Source organism: Heliangelus exortis, chromosome 11 (genome assembly GCF_036169615.1).
Source record: "Heliangelus exortis chromosome 11, bHelExo1.hap1, whole genome shotgun sequence".
Taxonomy (NCBI): Eukaryota; Metazoa; Chordata; class Aves; order Apodiformes; family Trochilidae; genus Heliangelus; species Heliangelus exortis.
In genome coordinates this window covers 6303626-6322370 of record NC_092432.1, presented here as the reverse complement: position 1 = coordinate 6322370, position 18745 = coordinate 6303626, and the positions used below count along the sequence as shown (strand labels likewise).

Here is an 18745-nt window from a genome sequence, read left to right as displayed (position 1 = left end):
ATACAGGAAGCAGGGGGAAAATAATTGTGTCTGGAGGCCTGACTATTGCTCCTTGTGGGGGATTCATGGGCATGTTTCAGTTTGCCTTGTGTAATCTAGTCTAGCACTTCTGTGTCCATCACGAGGGTCTCTTGGCAGTAACCAATTCTAATCCCAGAAGATTTTGTTGAAGAGCTGCTTGAAAGAAAAAGAAAAAAAAATCAATAAATCTTCTAGCTCCTTGGCTGGGTCTCCTGTTAGGTTTAAGATCCAAATAGCTGTGGCAGTTCATGTGTGCTCTTCACAGCAGCCATGGCTCTGCTCAGGGTCTGTAGCTCTGCCACGTGTACTCAGTGGGGCATCCTGGTGGGGCATCAGGTGGATTCTGTCATTGCCTCAGGTCTCTCTCTGCATCCTGGCACCCAAACAACATCTAAGCCTGTGCTGATTTTTCTTTGCTGCCCTTCCTCTCTGGTCCCTCGGAGGGTTTAAGGACAGCAGTCCCCAGCTCGAGTGAGGAATGAAAATGACCAAGTCTGTAGGGGGAAAAAAAATAACTGTTCCAAGTGTGTGATAGGGAGGGACTATGAGTGCCCAGAAATTCTTACAGGTGGGTGAGATCACTGGATAGCTCACAAATAAATCCTTGAGTGAGAAGTTGTTCTCTGCCCTCTGCACTTGAGCAAATGAGGCACATGTTACCCAAGCTGTCATGTGTCTGCACTGGGACCCTGAAACACTTAATTTTGTCCAGTTAATCAGGAAAGTTCAGTCTTTTCTTTGTCAAAAGAAAGGAAGGGGCATAGGAAAGAAAAGGGAAAGAAACAGGGTCAATCCTCTTCCCACTTAGTGTCCTACTCTTCTGTCTGTTCTGAAATGATTTAACTCGTGGGTGTTAAATACCATGTGTGTTTGAAAGGGCCACGCAGACCTCAAGACCTAGATGAGAAAAGAGTTATTTATCTGTGTCACAGCACTGATTTGCTTGTGCCAAAAACCAGCCGCAAGCCACAGATCCAGTCTGGATATAGGGACTGGATTTGGTGTTTGGGCTTTCCCCAGCTCAGACTCCAGATCCAGCTTTGGAGTCTGCATTAGCATGAATCTCAATGGAGAGCTGCACATTTCTATCCTGAGATCTGGATAGATCTCATCACAGTACATGGTTCTCAGCTATTTTGGTGGAGGTGACAGAGGAGACTGGATACATGGACAGAACGGGGCTGGAGAAGCTGGCCAGGGGATAGGGGTTCTTCTTTGGGCTGCAGTACTTCACCTCCATCCACTCGGGAGCTGGAGTGCTATGTCCTGCCAGCACTGCTCCTCTCCTGCACCAGTACCAGGGCACTGCCAGGACACTCACTCTAATTATCTGTAGCTGCTTTTTCATGGGCATTACAGGGAGCAGAATATGTGTGGCAGACTGGTAATTTGCTTCTGACAGTCAAGGATCAACAGCTCTCAAACAGCTTGGGTTGTTACTGTGTGTTTATGAATAAGCTGATTTTAAAGGGTCTGAAGTCACATTATTTCAGCTATTCTGATTTATATCACTAAGTAAGAGAGCTGAGACTGCTGAAACTTGGTTTTACCATTGACCTGTGTTTGTTTTGTTTACTGTGCCCCTACCCAGAGGGTACAGGTTTCCTTAGGGTTGTCTCAGCCTCATCAAGTGGTGATGGGTAAGTACAGAGCAGGACCCTGCCATCACCAGCAGTCATCAAACCTGGCCCCAAGGGAGGGGTGTTGCACCCAGTGTTTCAGCCCAAATCAAGGCCAGGCTCTGCCCCCTGAATGCACTGAGCCCAGGAGAGGATGAGTGCTCAGTGCCATGGGGAGCCAGCTGCAGGTGTGTGTGCTCCAGATGTGCAGTGTGGAGCCTGATGCCTTCCCTGCCTCAGGTGTGGCTTCCTAAGGGCACTTTTGGGAGGTGTTATCTCCTGAAGGATTCCCACTGGGCTTGAAGGTCTAAATACAGAGGTGGCTTTCCCAGTGGCTGACATGCAGCCCCTTTGCAAGAGACATACACCAGTGGCCAGACAGCCAGCAGCAGTGCTGTGCAGTTCTTCTTAGGACATTTCTTAAGTTTCTTGGAAACCTTTTGGAAAATGGATGTTGCTGAGGAGCAAGCAGAACTGCCTGCCAGCTAGGATGAGACTCTCAGCTGCTTTTCTGAAGTGACCATTGGTGACCATCGAGTTGAGATAGGTGCTAGGGCTTGTGTCTAGGTTGTCTCCTTACAAAAGGTGACCTTGAAGATCTGATAGCATTTCTCATGTCTCACTGTCATGATGGGAAACAAGAGCTGTCTCAGACAATTTTTGCCTGACAGTGACATGATTCCTTTTCATAGCTGCATCCCTCTCAGGCACCAGTCAGTCTCTGTAGCTGCTTCCACCCCTGAGGATTTATTTACAGCACCAGCTTTTGAAGGAGGTCCACGCTGTGAGAACAGCTCTGAGAAGGGAGATACTGGGTTTCAGGACTGCTCTTTGCTCTTCTCTTTTAATTGCCATCTCTTTCCATAAAATGTTGCAGTTAATAGTTATGGTGATTGGTGTAGCCAATTTGAAAAATAATTACTGCCTGCTTCAAGATTATCTTTCCTTCTAATTAAAATCCTGGACCTCCCATATTAAAGGTGCGCTGTTGACACAGCGTCCCATGTGCACCTAGACAACCTCATTTGAATTTACAGGATTAATTAGGTTTTATTTCCATCCCCAGCTGTTCTCTCCTGCACCAGGAATGTGGCCGCTCTCTCAGCTGGTCAGTAGTGGGAGAGGTAAGAGGGAGATCTTCCTGCATAGCTCCCACACTCCCATCACAAACCTGTCATTAAAAAGTACTCCCTGAACCTCACTGGAGGATTTCACACCTTTGGTGTCCAGGAATTAAATTGCAAGTGCTGTGGCATGGCCTGTGTTATGGTTGGGGCACAATCTATTACGTATGTTATCTGGGTGGATGGCCTGGGACAGCCTTGGGGCCATCACTCTCTCCCAAAGCTCCAGTCAGCAGAAGAGAATTTGGGATGCTGTAGGAGCAAGGTTTGTCACCCTTCTCATTTCCACAATGTCATGCCTGCAGTAGAGAGAAATACAGATAAAAGAGCCAGGATTCACATTTTTATTGTAAGAAACTGAATTGTCATTGTTCCCTACCCTTATTATTATTGAGTTGGTCTTGAAGCTGTTTGTGCATGCTAGGTTGGGGAGGGCAGTCCTTCTGTGGGGCACTGTTCTGTGTGACCCAGGTCAGCTTTGTCATCATTAATATGCTGGAAACATTGGTGGTCACATGAATGTCACATCCCCTTGTGCAAAGGTCACTTCATCATGCTGTCGCAGTTGTTGTACATTCATAGAGTTTTATAGCCTCCCAGTAAAACCCCAGAGTTAATATTTTGGGCAAGAGCAAGGTCACCAGTATCTTTCTCTGCTCCAGCTGTTAAATTGATAAAAGGAGAGTTTTAAGGCTGAAGCAGCTGCAGGACAAACCCAGACAGTTGTCAGATAATGTGGCTTGATGGTTCTTCCCAGGTAGTTTCCCTGCTGCACGAGGATCCCCTAATTCACAGAGTTAAATGGCTGTGGTAATCTCCCATTTCTCTCCATGTGCCAGACGACTAATGTGCCTACCTGTAAACTCATCAAGGAGGCTGCTTTTTGGCAACCTGTGGGAGAAGACTGCTTTGGCACCACAGTGAGCTTTGCTGTGTCCCTGTAGTGCAACCCATATGGCCAGGCAAGCCTGGAGAATACTGATGCTGTGCCTCCGAGATGCTGAGTCTCGCCAGTTTTTCCCCAGTTTCTTGCTCTCTTTTCATGCTGGATGTCAAGATGAGTCAGGCAAGAAGGACCTCCCCAAAATATTGTAATTTGTTTTTTGCTTAAGATGGGGTTCTGCTTACTCCAGTAAATCTGTCTATGCCCTTCCTGCAGACTCCGAGGCAGTCACTTTGCTTCCAGTATTTTTTTCACCAGAAAAGTCAATTTTTCTCTTATCTGGTTGAGAACAAGTGAGTGTACCTCAGTGGCTAAATTTTAATGGCCTTTGTGAGAAGCTAATTTGCAGGATTAAGTCTTGGCTCTCCCAAGGGTTCCCATTGTCTGAGTGCCAGACCCTCAGGAGCCTGGCAGAAGGTGTGAATGAGGAGCAAGACCCTTCCCAGGGCTCCACGTGTGACAGCAGGACCCAGCACGGCATCCCAGACCTCTGTGTGAGAGCACAGACCTTCCACGTGCTCTGCTCTGCTTCCTTCTGCCCTTTATCCAGAGATCTGCCAGTCACTCACCTCAACCCAGGCCCTTGGAAAAACCTGTTTAGAATAATCCAAGGGTTCGAAGGGGTTGTGCCTGCACCATCCCTGCCCACTGCAGGGCAGCACCAGCATCAGACGTGCTGGGAAAGGAGTGCACTCCCAGGGGGAGCATCTTCTACCTCCCCCAAACCTTTTGCTTTCTGACTTCTGCCCTTCTGACTGTTTTTTCTGATGGAGCAAACCAGAGAAATCACATGCATGATAAACACTGGGAACATCTTGGTGCTATTTTAAGTTTTCTCAGCAGCCCAAAATACAGCTGCTGGCCCCTTTCTGCTCATTCATCCCTGCAGGCTGCCTCCTTTCCCCATTTTTTTTTTTGTCTTCCCTCTTAACCAGCATACCTTTCAGCAGCAGGGACAGCTGACCTGCATGCTGCTTATTTTATATTGCAACGTGCTGTATTGCATAGCTCTGCCATGGCAGAACGTGGTGATGTATTTTTGATCCAGGAGCACAGCAGCAGTCTCTGGGTGCAATGGGAAGGCAGCAGGGTGTTTTAGCTCTTTCAGCCTAGTGATCCTTTATTTGAAAGCAAACAATTTTACAGTCCTGTTGAGTTTATTGTTGGCGTAAAAAAAAAAAAAAAAAATCTTTATTCATGGATGAAAATCATCAGTGTGTGTGTGTGTGTGAGAGAGTGCTGCTCCTGAAGTCTACTTGACACGTGGATGGTTTGGTCTGTAGTATTGATCTCCAAGGTTGATTGGAAGATAATTGTGGGCTGAAGTACTGATGACCACCATTGCAAGCAATTTGTTTTTCAGAAAGGATTGCTGAGGCATGAGATGCTTCAGTGCCATAGCAACAAGTGTGATGCAACCGCCAGACAGAGAGCAGGGGGATGCTTATTCATGAAGCAATCCCTAGAGAGGCTTTTTCTTGGCATGGAGAACTCTTCTGCTAGTCAGAAGACTTTTGAATTACCAGTAGGTCTCAATCAGAAACTGGGGGGGGGAAGGAAAATGTGGAAGACATGAGCTTTGTGTGCAGGGGAATAACAGGCTTTGCTCTCCCTTTGCAGGTACTGGCTGACAAACAAGGTGCACATCAAGCGACCCACCACCGGCCTCCTCATGTACACCTTAGCCACTCGCTTCTGCAACCAGATCTATCTCTACGGCTTCTGGCCCTTTCCCTTGGACCAGAACCAGAACCCAGTCAAGTACCACTACTACGACAGCCTGAAGTATGGCTACACCTCGCAGGCCAGCCCACACACCATGCCCTTGGAGTTCAAAGCCTTAAAGACGCTGCACCAGCAGGGAGCCTTGAAGCTGACAGTGGGGGAGTGCGATGGGGCCACGTAGGGTGCTCCCCGGCCACCTTCCTGCACAGCCACGGGAGGAAGGGGAGGGGGATAAAAAGGGATGAGTGGTGCCTGCTGGGGTTGGTTGTCTTTCGTTAACGTGCGGAACAGCGACACAAATTATATATACGTGGTACCTAATATATATTGACCTGAGTATTATAACTGTTTGGTGTTCACCAAGGAAGGGGCAGGAGAAGATGCGGTGTGAGTAGCCCGGGCAAGACCGTTTGCCACGGGCTTGCTGGGCTCAGCAGGGTGTTCAACCTAGATCCAAGAGGTGGGAAGGTGGCCTTGGTTTTTGAGGGTATGTTAGGTGATGGGTAAACGTTAAGCCATTTGTTGTGAGTGGTCCAAGGTTGGTAGTTAGTTTGTTTGGCCAAGGATGCTGGTGCTCTGCAGCAAGGCACCTTCTTGGCTCCGTGCTTGTGGCGGGGAGGGGAAGGGGCAGGGAGTGGGGTGGGCAGGGAAGGTTTGTTGGCGGCTCTCATGGCCAAGGGACAGAGCAGGACCTGTCTCCTGCTCAGCAGGGACCAGTGCCCAGCAGAGTTGTGTGTAAATCCATCTGAAAAATAGACCACTGGGCTAAGCACAACCTTTGTGGGGAGGCGATGGAGAAGCCTCCTGGCCTGCAGCTCGATCTCCAGGAGGTGTTGGTGAGCTGTGCTAAACTGATCCTGGAGGGGATTTGCTTGGAGGGGAGATGTGAGGGCCTGCAGAGAACTGGCACAGCAGTGTTGAGCTGTGTGGATGGTGAAGAGGATGCTGAGCTTGTTTTTTCTCTTCCTGTCCTAAGGAGGAATTGAGAAAGGAGTAAAGATACAGGAATGTGGCAGGAGGGAACTTTGCCACCTGCAAGCTGGCACTCTTAGTATTAAGTATCTTAATGTCACAGTCAGAGACACCCAACATCTGTCAGGGCTTGTGAAAAACCTTAAGTACATCTAGCTCTTAATTCCCAGATGGTATCTGCCTTCTCATCCCCTCCAAAAATAACTGCTGAAATATTGCTGATAGGCCTGTGACCCAGCCAAGCAGAAAGATTGCAGGACTTCAAGGGACTTTGTCAAGACTAAATAATTTATTTTCAGTCTCTCCACAGAGACCCAGCACACAGTGCTGGATTCCTCAAGTCCTGCTCTCTCCTTTCTTTCAAGCTCCCATTAGCTCTTACTCCAAACAGCTAAAAGGCTTATGAATCAATGGAACACTTACCTAGTCATCAACATCAAAGAAATAATATTGCCCCCCCCTTTTTTTTTTCCAGAAAGAACCCGAAGTATAAATAAGTTCTTAAAAGCACAATTGCTTTTTTCTTAAATTCTGGTGGGTTTTTTAGGGAAGCAAATAGCTTGGTCTGATTAGCCTGGTTAATTTTCTGCAATATTTGTCTCCCAGTTAGCGCTCATTTCCAAAATATGGGTGAGTCTGGGGTTCAGTGAATGCAGTTTGGGTTTAATTTGTGGGAGAGCAAGCAACAGTTGACAGGCAAACCTCAGACAGGCATGGTAATGCTTTTGTGGCTGGGTATCATCACCTTTGTGCCATCTACTGCTGTGGCTTTTAAGTTAAAAAGTGTGCTGTTTGGGGCTGAAATCCTTGACTTTGTATCTTTAAAGACTGGGAGCTTCAAGTGGTAAAAGGAAAAAACCTGCTTTCATGTTTTGGGATGTAGAAGCTACTGTACTTCTAGGAGCCTCCAACCTGCTAATTAGTGTCAGATGAAGATGCCCAAGATTAAGGTAAAAGCAACAATATAGTGGATAAATGGGGGCTAATCTGCCACTGAGGGAATGTTTCTTTCCAACTCCAGGAAGTTATTTCTTTTATGCTTTGTTTTTTCATTTTGTTTTGTTGTTGGTTTGGGGTGTTTTTTAAGCTGCCTTTTTAAAAAGTTTTAACTTGGAGTTTATTCACACAATGAAGTTAAAGCTGGCTCTGGAACACAGCTTAAGCTGTTGGGGTTTCCTGAGATAGGACGAGACAGAGGAAAACTGCAAGATGGGGAATGTCTGCAAACCCAAGGAGCTCCCCACAATTCAGGAATGTTTGTTAAAGCTGGATAATTCCCTGGTTTGTCTCTGTGATGGGAGCAGACTCGAGATGAAGCCGCAGTTGTTGTGTTGGGGGGCCTGGGCCATGGTACTGACTGCTGTTAGCAAACCTTCTTTTTAAATAAAAATACAAAAAATGGAACAAATGTGCAAGGGGGTTTATTTTTATGGGGGGTTTTTATTTCTTTTCCTTTACTTCAAGTGTAAGAAGAAGAGTGAGGCCATGAAGTGCCATGGTAAGTAACTGGGGACACCCCATAATCTTCTTTGGCAGTGAAGGTGGAGTCAGGCTGGTCTTATTTGCCCATTTGGGGTGGGTGTCAGTGCTCTGCCAAGGGGATATCAGAAGCCACCAGGATGTCCTCATTGTGCCTACAGAGATTATAGAGCTGTACTCAACAGCAGCACAATGGGGGTGTGCTGGGGGGTGAAAATGGGATGAGAGGAGAAAGGATTTTTGGTGCCCTTGAAGCAGCTTCTGGGTCAAAGCACAGGAGAGTTATGGGCAAAATTATTCAGGGAAATGAAATTGCCTGTGATGTTTCTGTTCCCGAAATGGATTCTGCTCACCCCAATTTTAAAAATACATTAAACCAAGAATAAGACCCTGCAGCTATTGAAATTAGTGGCTGAGCTCCCATTTCACCTTGCTGCCATGCAAGGTGGTCCCTGCTGCATTTATAGGCACAAAAAAAAAAAAAAAACCACAAAAAAAACCACCTAGAAATCTCCTCTTGCTTTAGTGGGCTGTGTTAAGTCCTTCAGTCTGGTTGTCTGGATGAGTGGTGTCACTCTCAGGTGGTTCCCAGGGCACATCCAGGACTGTCCATCATGTGCTGCACTTCTTGGGAAGCTGAAGACAGGGTTGGAAACAGGCTGCATCATCTCTGCTTCCAGCATGTAGCTGGGACCTGGTTACCACCAACCAAGACCCTACATCTCCTCAAGCTGCTCAGCAGCTGCAGGAGTGGAGGTTGGGGTTCATCTGCCCACCCAGAAAGTGACATTGCTTGTGGTAGGTGGATGTTTTGGGGCTGTTTTGGGGCAGCTGCCAGCCAGGTGCTATGAGGACCTGCCAGCCCTCACGAAGGTGCTGCCTGATGAATTTCTTCATATGTCATTAAGGCTCTCCTGTCACCAAGAGTGAAATAAAAAAAATAAAAAAAATAAAGAGCACTGGTTGTGCTCTTCAGGTGGAGGTGCAGATGCAGGTGTTGCTCTGGGAATGTACTGAGCTGCCTTGAACTACAGCAGCAGCTCCCTTCAGTCTTCATCCCATTGCTCCTTTCAGCCCAAAGTGGTGATGCTGGTGGCTCTGGGAAGAGGAGCTGCCTCCCATGTGTTAGACATTTGTGCCTAGAGGTTAGGCTAGATAGTAGGAAGAATTTCTTCACTGGAATGGGCTTCCTAGGGAGGTGATGGAGTCACCATCCCTGGAAGTATTAAAAAAAAAAATGTGTAGATGTGGCACTTCAGGTCTAGTGGGCATGGTGGGTGTTTTTCTGGGTTGCTGGTTGGACCCAGTGATCTTAGAGGTCTTTTCCAACTGTGAGAATCCTGTGATTTTGTGACAAAAAAGGTCTTTGGATGTTAATAAGTAACTTTGTGACTGTGAAATAAAGGTAAACCTAAGTCTCCATCCACCTCAGGCCAGAGTTTGAGGCTGTTTTCCTCAGTGTGCCTCTTTGGGACAATTGTTGGCTGCTTTAGGCCAAGCTTCTCCATCCTTCTCATTTTTGTGCCTCTGCTGCATTTTCCCTTTGCAGCAGCTTGGAGATGAGGGGCTGTTCTTGCCTGCTCAGCTATGGACCAGTCAGAAGCACAGCTGCCTGGATGGTTTTTCTTCTCAATCATGGCTTGCTTGGTTACATCCCAGCCATCAGATATGCCACACACTCTGTGTGTCCCCATTCTGGCTGTGGCACCTCCCCCCCTGTGCCTTCCCAGGCTGCCCAGCATCGTGGGGAGCACACACTCCCTCCTCTTTTCCTCCATTCCTTCAGTGATTTTGGGTCCCTGTTGAGCATAAACTGGAGGAGCAAACCTGTCATTATGGGCTTGTCCAGGCTGGATGAGGCTCCTCCAGGCAAGAAGTTGAATTCATCCCTCCCTTTGCTGGCTGCTCTGTGCATGTGCTGCAGAGCCATGCAGAGGAGAAAAGGGCTGGCGCAGCACTTTTGCTCTTCTTATAGAAATATTTCTTCATATCTAGTGATATGGCTGTTGCTCTCTTGGGACACATCTTGCACTGACATGGAGGGCAACTCCTCTGGCCAAGCTGCAGAGTCCACACATTCCCTGCTGCCAGGATCCTTCATAATTAACACCAGCTCTGCCTTATCTAAAGGTGACTTGGGTGATTTGCAGCAGCTCCTCTGAACTGCAGCACAAGACCCCATCTGCCTCCCAGCCCAGCTGGCAGAAGGCACGATGTCCCTCCCAGCCACTGAAGGAGAGGGATGGAGGAGGGACCACCACCTTCCTTTGGATGCTTCATCAGCCAGGGCTTAGGGCAGGGTCAATGACCAATCCTCTGCTTCAGTTGCAGCCCAGATAATTAGTGAACAGAGTGCGAGTAGCCATTGTGAATCAAATTACAGGGTTTTAAAAGATTTTTCAAGCTTCTTGAGTTGTTCTTTGGTTTTTTTTTTAACTGCTAATTAAAAATTTGAATTTTTAAAAGTTCTGACACAAGTGTTGCAAACCAGAAAGAGACAATATTTTGTTTTGAATGTGTGATGAGAATTGTTTTCATGTTTACATTCCATTTGGGTTACTGCTTTAGTGCTTGGGAATAGCACTAAACACTGTGGACCTCAGTCTCACTTAAAAGACATAAATGGTTTCAGTTGATGCAAAAATGAAATAATTTTTCATGTGCAAAATATTCTCAAAAAAGATTGTACCATCTGCAGATCTTCATATATAAATGCTATTTTTTTACCACCCCTCCTTTTTAAAATTCAAACTGTGCTATTTCATGCTAGAAAATCTTGAAACTATGGAAATTAAAACTTCAAACTTTGAGATGCCAACATGAGATGACAGGGAAGTAGTTTCCTCCAGGCTGCCTCTCAACATCATGAGGTGACACCAAGAGCATAACCATGGTTTCAAGTGTAATCCTTCATTATACCACACTTTTTTTGTTTGGTTTTGGTTTTGGTTTTTTTTAGCTCTTTCATTGCTTTGATTTTTTTCCTTTTTACATTTCTCACATTTATGACTGGTTTATTAACATATATTTTTCACCCTGAAATTTTACTCCATTGACCCTGGCAGCAGACAGCAGAATTTCACTTTGGGGTCTGCCTTTTGACCACATCAAATTTTTTCTAGCTCTCCTTTTCTTCATCTTCATCTTATTTTTTCCCATGAAAACAACCAAGCAACCATGAGCTGGCAGTCCTCTTCTGTGACTCCAGCACCATCATGAGATGGGTCATCTCCTCACTGTGGATATCACAGCACTCCCTGCTCTAGGTTGGAAAGGCCACCACCAGCAAGGAATGGACTGAACGCTCTAACCCCCCCAGGCAGTTGTGTGTCACTTGTGTCTGCAAAGAAAAACTTTGGCCAGAGCTCTGAATGATCACAGAATCATCTGGGTTGGAAAGGACCTCTGAGATCATGGAGTCCAACCCTTGATCCACTGCCACCCTGGTTCCCAGACCATGGCACTGAGTGCCACATCAGTCTCTCCAGGGACAGAGAATCCACCATACCCCTGGGCAGCCCATTCCAATGCCTGATCACCCTCTCTGTAAAGAATTTTTTTCCTAATATCCAACCTAAACCTCCCCTTGCAGAGCTTAAGTCCATGCCCTCTTGTCTTACTGGTAGCTGCCTGGGAGAAGAGACTGACCTCCCCCTGGCTACAGCCTCCTTTTAGGTAGTTGTAGAGAGTGATGAGGTCTCCCCTGAGCCTCCTCTTCTCCAAACTAAACAATCTGATAACCAGACAAATCATCACTCTCCCCAGAGAATGGATTTCTCTCGCAGAAGCAGCTACATCAAGGCATTCAGCAACAAGCTCTTTTTCCAGCCAGGAATAACTCCTATTCAGCTCCATCAAGCCTGGCCTGATGCACAAGTGAGGTTGTCACATGCCAATTACATTCACAATCCAGCTGAAGACAGACTCATTCAGCTGCTTAACATCATCCCCCAAACAAATCTATGAGCACTTCCACAAGAATCAGTCAGCACCCACCAGCCCTCCCCACCTTGGTGCTCTCAGGACCTCGTGCACGAGCTGAGGATAAACATGGAATAACAGCATGGATGGGAATAGCTCAGTTAGCATAGGAACCTTCAGCAACCAGACAGCAGCCTGTATCTCCAGCCTCCTAAAACAGGGCAGGAGGAGGATCTTCACCCCAGCCCTGACCACCCCAGGGGGATGCCATCTGACAGGAGGTATCAGCCTCCTTTGAGACTGACTCAGGCTGGCACTGAATTTGCTGCTTATGAGCTCAAAACAGGACCAATCTCTATCAGTTGCATTCTATTGATGAGAAAAACATTGAGTTTGAGCAAGGATTAGGCACCAGGACAAACAGAGCTTTTGAATGCCAAAAAGCAGCTGGGGAAGTTGTATCTCCTCCCCAGTGTGGCCAGAACAAACCTGCTGGTGCTGGCAGAGTAGTGCAGTCAGCAGTAGAAGTTAAGTCTCTCTATGTGGAAATTGAGGCAGGACATCTGATACTAATCCTGTGCCTCCAGCAAACAAAACCTCCCAGGCATTGTGAAATACCCCCAGCTATTTTCTGGTTGGGTTGCCTGGAGAAATTCCTCCAGCAAGGGCTGATGGAGCATTCTGTGTTACTGTGTGACTCAGGCAACAAAGGTTAAACCATATTATAGGACTGTAATGTTGGGGTTTTTTGTTTTTTTTTAACTGGCACTCTAGGAAGCCTGACATGCTGCTTTCTAGAAAATGTTGCAATTTAGGCTTCAGCAGGAACCACAGAGCAAGGAAAATATTATACTTGGACCATCAGTCTTGTAGAGTCTTTCTGCACAAGTTCCAGCTGAACTTGCTTAACTCAGCTTGTGTCTGAAAATTACTTTGGATTCGAGATTGCTTGCAAAGAGAAGAGGCATGCTCTATTCCTGGACTGCATATTAGTGTTCCATATGGGTGCAGAGCCAAAACATATGGACCTCCATCTGCTAGGAAGGCCTGGCCTGGCCCCATGGATGGTTTATAATGTGCGTAGATTCATCCAGATTTGGGATTCCTCCAAAGCAAGGGATGAGCCAATGACTCAAATATTGTGTAAAGCCATCAAAACTAATGGCACTAAACAACAGTCATTTGTCTCCTGTTTGATTTTGCTTGCTGTAAAATAATGAATTTGTTATGGTGGTGGGTGTATGTTGTGTTGTAGGTGGAAGCTTTGAAGGAAACATGGTTAAAAGACAAGAAAACAAAAAACATCCTAGTTATTCTGTATCAGCTTACTGCAATGTATGACTCCCCAGAAAGTAAGCTGTGTCCTTCAACTTCAATAACACGGCACTTATGCTCCATCTGTGATCAGATTTAAAGAGGTCTGCAAGCATGATTCAGAAAACTTTCAATGGCAAATTCTAAGAAGCTGGAGAAAGGACTCTTCAAGTTCTTCCGTAACTAAGACAACTCTAAGAAAAGTGAATTGTGCTCTATATTAACCACAAGCCCTGGACCTGATTATTTTCTTTTATTTAAAACAACTAATGAGCCACAAAAGACTCCAGATCATAGCATGAATTGTTGTCCCTTGCACTGAGATGCCAGTGTCTGGTGGGACAAATTCTGGCCATGCTGAAGTCGAGGCAGCTTCCACCCAGCCCAGCAGCACCACGACTTCATCCCTGCCTTCAGAAGGTCATATCTCTGTTTTCTGAGGATGGATCCTGGCAGCTCAATTTCAAGCCCCACACCAGAAAAATTTCTGATTAATTTTTCTGCAGAATTGTGTGGGACACATGATTAAAGCTGTGGGATGACCACCAAGGAGATGTACTATTGTGTCAGCCCCTGGGAGAGTTCATAGCAGAAAAAATCCTTTCTCCACTAAAAGAATTAATTACCATGCATGCTAGCTCTGTGGTTTGGGGAAATTACTGTGGCCTGATTTCCTTCAGTGCTTTTATTCCTGGCTGGAGACCAGGGGAGTTGTTGAGGTTGCTGACTTAAGACACCGTAACAAATGCCCAGAAATGACTGAGCAGGCATTATGATTTGTAACCTGTGTGTCTCACCTGCCTCCAGTACAGGATTCACAGCATCTTTTCTCAGGATTTTAGGGAAGGGGCAGATTTATAAACCCACTAGCCTGCTCCTGAGCTTTCTAGGAGAGGCCAAGGGCGGGGGAGAAATTTCTTGTCCAACAACCATCCAAGAAGCCAGGCAGCTCAGCACATCCTGTGGTTTATTTTTGGAAGAAGTAATTTTGGTAATTGCATGTGTTAAATGAAATGTAATTAGGGGTGGAGAGAAGGTGCTCCATGCCTGTTGGAATAGGAGCCAATTGCTAGCCAATTCCTGCTAAAATTGTGGACCCCTGAGTGTGCTGCAGGGCAGAGGGGGGCAGCAAGGACCTCTCTGGGTCCTATAAGTCATGCCTATAAGTCATAAGTGTTTAATGGGAAACGGGGTATGGAAACACATCTGTGGTGTGTCTTTTATGGTCTTCCCAAGGTTTTAATTAAAGGAGCAATAAAAGCATGACTACAGGACAGCAGGATGTTTTCAAAATCACCCACTATAAATTGTTTTGTTGATGGGGAAAGACAATCAGAGAAGAACTGTTGTTGTAAAAATGTGCAGGAGTGGAGAAACAAACCCCCCTGGGAAAAGTTTTCCTCTTAGGAAGCATGTGCTGCACAATAAAGACAATGAAGTGCAGGAGGACCTCTGTGCCACCACGGGGATCTGCCCAGTGACTGTGTCCCCACTGCCTGCATCTGGCTGCCAGGACCACAGCATATGCCAGGAGGTGGGATGCAGAGAATGTTGGGATTTGGGCTGGGATAATCCTTGGGCAGAGCAGTTCAGCTGTTAATTCCAAGGCCATACAGCACAGTGAATTCTGTGCTTGGTCACAGATGCCCCAAAATCAGTTTTTGGGGCACCTGCTGCCTCTGACAGAGGCCATAGAATTGGAGGGGGTTAATGAGGGCAGGAGAGGTCAGTGCAGGGCTGGCAGGCATTTTCTCTGCCTGTTTTAAGGTGTTACATGAGTCTGAGGTGGCTCATGGTGCTGGAAGCGATCAGGGGTGTGCTGCCTGCTGCTGTGGATGCCCAATCCAGCTGGAGATAAATCCAGTGAACACCTCTACAAGCCAGACCCCTTCCTCATGCCCTCGTGTGTTCACATTTCTCACTGGAGAAGGGAATCCTGAACCAGCCACCTCAACACTCCCTGGCCCTTTCTCCATCACTCCCATAACCTCTCTCCCCTTAGGTCTTAATTTCCTTTTTTTCAAGAAAAGAACTGCCTATGCCCCCGAATGGTCCTTGTTGCTCCTGCAGAAGTATCCTGGGTAGGTTTTCTCTCTGCCTTCAAGGTGAGTCCCATGAACCAGCCACAGCTCCAAGCAGCCCCTGATGACCAAGGTTCCCTGAGCTTGTAGTCCAAATGGAGATTAGCTTCTAAAATTTAATGAGGGTCTCTATGAAAACAGAGTCCCATGGATAAAACAACAATCGGAAAAAAGCAGTCCATAGGATACCCATCCAATTAGGGCTTCCAACTGATCCTCATTAGGCATCCACTCCTGACATTTGACAGCACAGTTTAGATGAGAGCAGTGAAAAACCCCCTTGAAAAGGCAGATTGACATTTTGCAGAAGAGTTTTCTTAGTACTACTGATGGCTTTAAACCCCTAGCTTCTATCCTAACTCGTGGGAAGAGAACCAAAAACAAAACAAAAATGAAAAAGAAAAACAAAAAGGATAAAAACCACACCAGAAGCCTTGGGCTTGGCAAAGGGGTGAGGAACAGCCAGGCTGGCTGGTGAGAAAACTCCCAGTGACCAAACTCCTGGCTGCACTGAATCCTGGCAACCCCTGGCCTTGGGTCTCCATGCACAGAGTCCTCAAAAGGGAATATTTAATAAGACACAGAAGCTGGTTTGGGGTTTTTTTTTGGTGTGGTGTGGTTTGGTTTTTTTTTTGGCTGAGTTGAATATGAAATCACCATGGCAACCTTTCTTCTGAGGTGATCCAAGTCAGGTAGCAACAGCAGAGATGAGTTAAAGGTCACCCCTGCAGAGGAAGATGGGCACTGATGAAGCACTTTAACAAGTCCCAGGGGAGATGGCATTTAAAAGCCACCCGAAGGGCTCAACTGGATCTACAAAGGAGGAGAAATCCAAGAGCAGCAGTGATCTGGAAGAAGCCAGCAGTGTGTCCCAGATGGTCAGCAGTTTCCAGAGCTCATTCCCATGAGGACACAGGGAGCCAAGAGCTGTGGGTCCAGTCCCAGATCTCCAGGACCTGAAGCAGCCGGGTAGGAATGGAGGAAAAACTTTGGAGGTGAATGCTGCTCCTCCAGAGGGAAAGCAGCAAGAAATGAGACCTTGTGCTAGGGAGATACAGGGTGTGTGGAGGGGATAATTTCAAAAAAACATCTAAGACTAATTGCAAACTGATTTTCACCAGGAGTTATGCTTCCAAATGCCTGAGGTTCTTTGAGAAACATACACTCTCACCTCAGACAAAGGGCTCAATGCAATTTATGATGATGAGCCAATGCAATTATCCTCCCTCTACAGATAAGGAAAACAGAGGCATGGAAGGTTTTACTGTCATCTCCATAGTTAAAGCCAGGAACCTGAAGTCACAGCTTAATTTTCAGTGAAGGTGAGTACCCTGTATTTCTGCAAACCACTCAGCCAAGTGCCTGCCACACTAGATGCAGGGTGGCTTGGTCCACCACCCATCAGGCAGCAAGTTAGTGGCAGTGCCAGAGACAAAACTGCAGGTTTCCTGGCCCCTGGACCTCTGGTCTGCTCCCTTGGTTGTGCAGCCACCAAAATATCCTCTCCAGGTGGCAGCCACCAGACTGCAGCATGTGGCAGAAGCAGCCTGGATGTGCAGCAGATTTGGGGATGCTCAGCTCCACCCTGGCTGGGAGCAGCTGGGTCCCTGTAACACCAGGGAGGGGTGGAAAGACTGGGGAAACACCGCTGAAAGACTCAGGATGCTTCTCTCTCTCCTGGGAAGGAAGTACTAGCTTTGGAGCCGATAACTCCAGAGTTCAGTCTTTCTTCCACATCACAACAGGTTTTTTGGGATAATACCTGTGGGAATCTTTCTGCATGCCATCTATTTTTAATTTTGTTATGTTTCTCTAGTTCCCAGGGTCTTTTTTCAAGCTTTTTCCCTGTTAAGCATGAGGGCCAGAAACTTGCAGCTTTTGCTGTATTAATACAAGATGAGAATCTCAAATAATCTCAGGCCCAAGAGCTGGGACTTCAGAAACACCACGTGTCTTGTGGCTGGTGAAAATGTTGTGTGAGCTCCCTGCACTCCTCTTCCCCATCCCTGCAGGGCTCAGCTTTTACCTGGAGCTCACATCACATTCTCATCCATAACTTTGGTCTCTTCCATGCCTACAAGTCCTGGGTCAGGGTCTCCACAGCTGCAAATCAAGTAAGAAAAAAACCTCAGGGTAAGCCCAGTGACTGGGGGAGGAACAAGCCCAGGAGAAATTAGGGTCTTGGTCTCACTGCTTTACTGCTGGGAGAGGAGACCTTGAGAGCCAGAGTCCCCGCCAGCATTTTTAAGAAAGTCCCAAGTGGAACCTTCCAGCCCTGCTCCCTCTAGGCCCCCTTCTGTACAGTGCACATCTCAAAGCCCTGCACACATTATCCTGGTGGATTTGTCCCTCCCATCGTGTTCCTACTTCCAGCAAAAACATCTCCCTAGGTCTATTTTGGAAGGAGGAGATGAAGAAAAGGTAGGTTTGAAATGAAATCCAAACACAGGCCACTGGAGGGGCAGTGGTTTGCAAAACACCTGGAGGCTGCAACCTCCCCAGCCCCCAGGAGTTTTTTGGTTTTTGCCAAGATTTCTGCTTCTCTAACCAAAGCCATGTGCTCTCTGCTGGCCCCAGCCCTCCTGGCTGGAAATCCCTCTGAACACAGCCTTACACAACTGTCCTCTTTTCAGCAGGAGGGACAAAATAAACCATTCTGCTCTGCTTGGGAGAAGGTCTCAGCCTGCACCTTCCTCAGTCATTAGAAGCTGGAGTTGCCATTGGAGGGGTGGAATGAGCTGCTCTAATTTGAACTAATGACTGGGAAACTCATTGCTGACTGCAGGCCACTGCCAGGCTCCTGGCTGCCAGCCTGCAACCACAAAAAAAAAAAAACAAAAACCACCCCAAAAAACAATTTCCCACATCCCCTCCCCCAAAAAACCCTAGTAGGATAATATTTCATAGCACTGCCAAAAAGGATTTTGGCCACTTATTTTGACAGATGTAGTTTTAATTATTTATGATAAGATTTTACAATGTGCTGGTAAATGGACTACAAGGCATTTCATAAAAAAAGAATGAAGTCTTGCAGTGGGCTTGTCTCTGGGCTGTAATAAACCAGGAGGGAGAAATGGGGAAAGGCTGTACAAAAGGACCCAGACTGGCCATCTTTTACAGTCCACAAGGAATAACTGTTTCCTTTTGTACACCTCAATGGTTATCATAAAGCTGAGCATGTGGGCCGTCCAAAACTTCGAGGCAGGACACAAATATGCTCTGGTTTTCAGAGGCACAGATTTGTTGAAGGAGGGAGTGGACCTGTCAGCAGGAAACTCTGTGCTCTATCCCTCTAAAGCTTTAATCCCACCCTACCCACCAGGCAGGAGAAGAGCATTCCCACTGAGGTGTCTCAGCATTTGCTTTCTTGGAGAGTGAAGGAAAAAAGCTACAATTTTCCCAGAAAAGAAAGCTACCCAAATGCACACACAGAGGGATTTAGAAAGACTTAAAAAGCATTCAGCCTGTCTGACATTCACCAGTGTTGCTGAAATGCTGTATCACAGTTTGGACATCAAGTGCCCCGATGCTCCTCTTCTATCTGTG

The 18745-nt window shown here is 46.8% G+C and overlaps 1 protein-coding gene across 1 annotated transcript in view; it reads left to right on the top strand.

The window, feature by feature from the left end:
* ST8SIA2 (ST8 alpha-N-acetyl-neuraminide alpha-2,8-sialyltransferase 2) overlaps positions 1 to 7812 on the top strand; it is a 31996-nt gene extending 24184 nt beyond the window's left edge. The window contains exon 6 of the mRNA XM_071754285.1: positions 5328 to 7812. Coding sequence (XP_071610386.1) covers positions 5328 to 5613 — 286 coding nt within the window. The 3' untranslated portion in view covers positions 5614 to 7812. The remainder of the gene's footprint in view (positions 1 to 5327) is intronic.
* The last annotated feature ends 10933 nt before the right edge of the window (positions 7813 to 18745 follow it).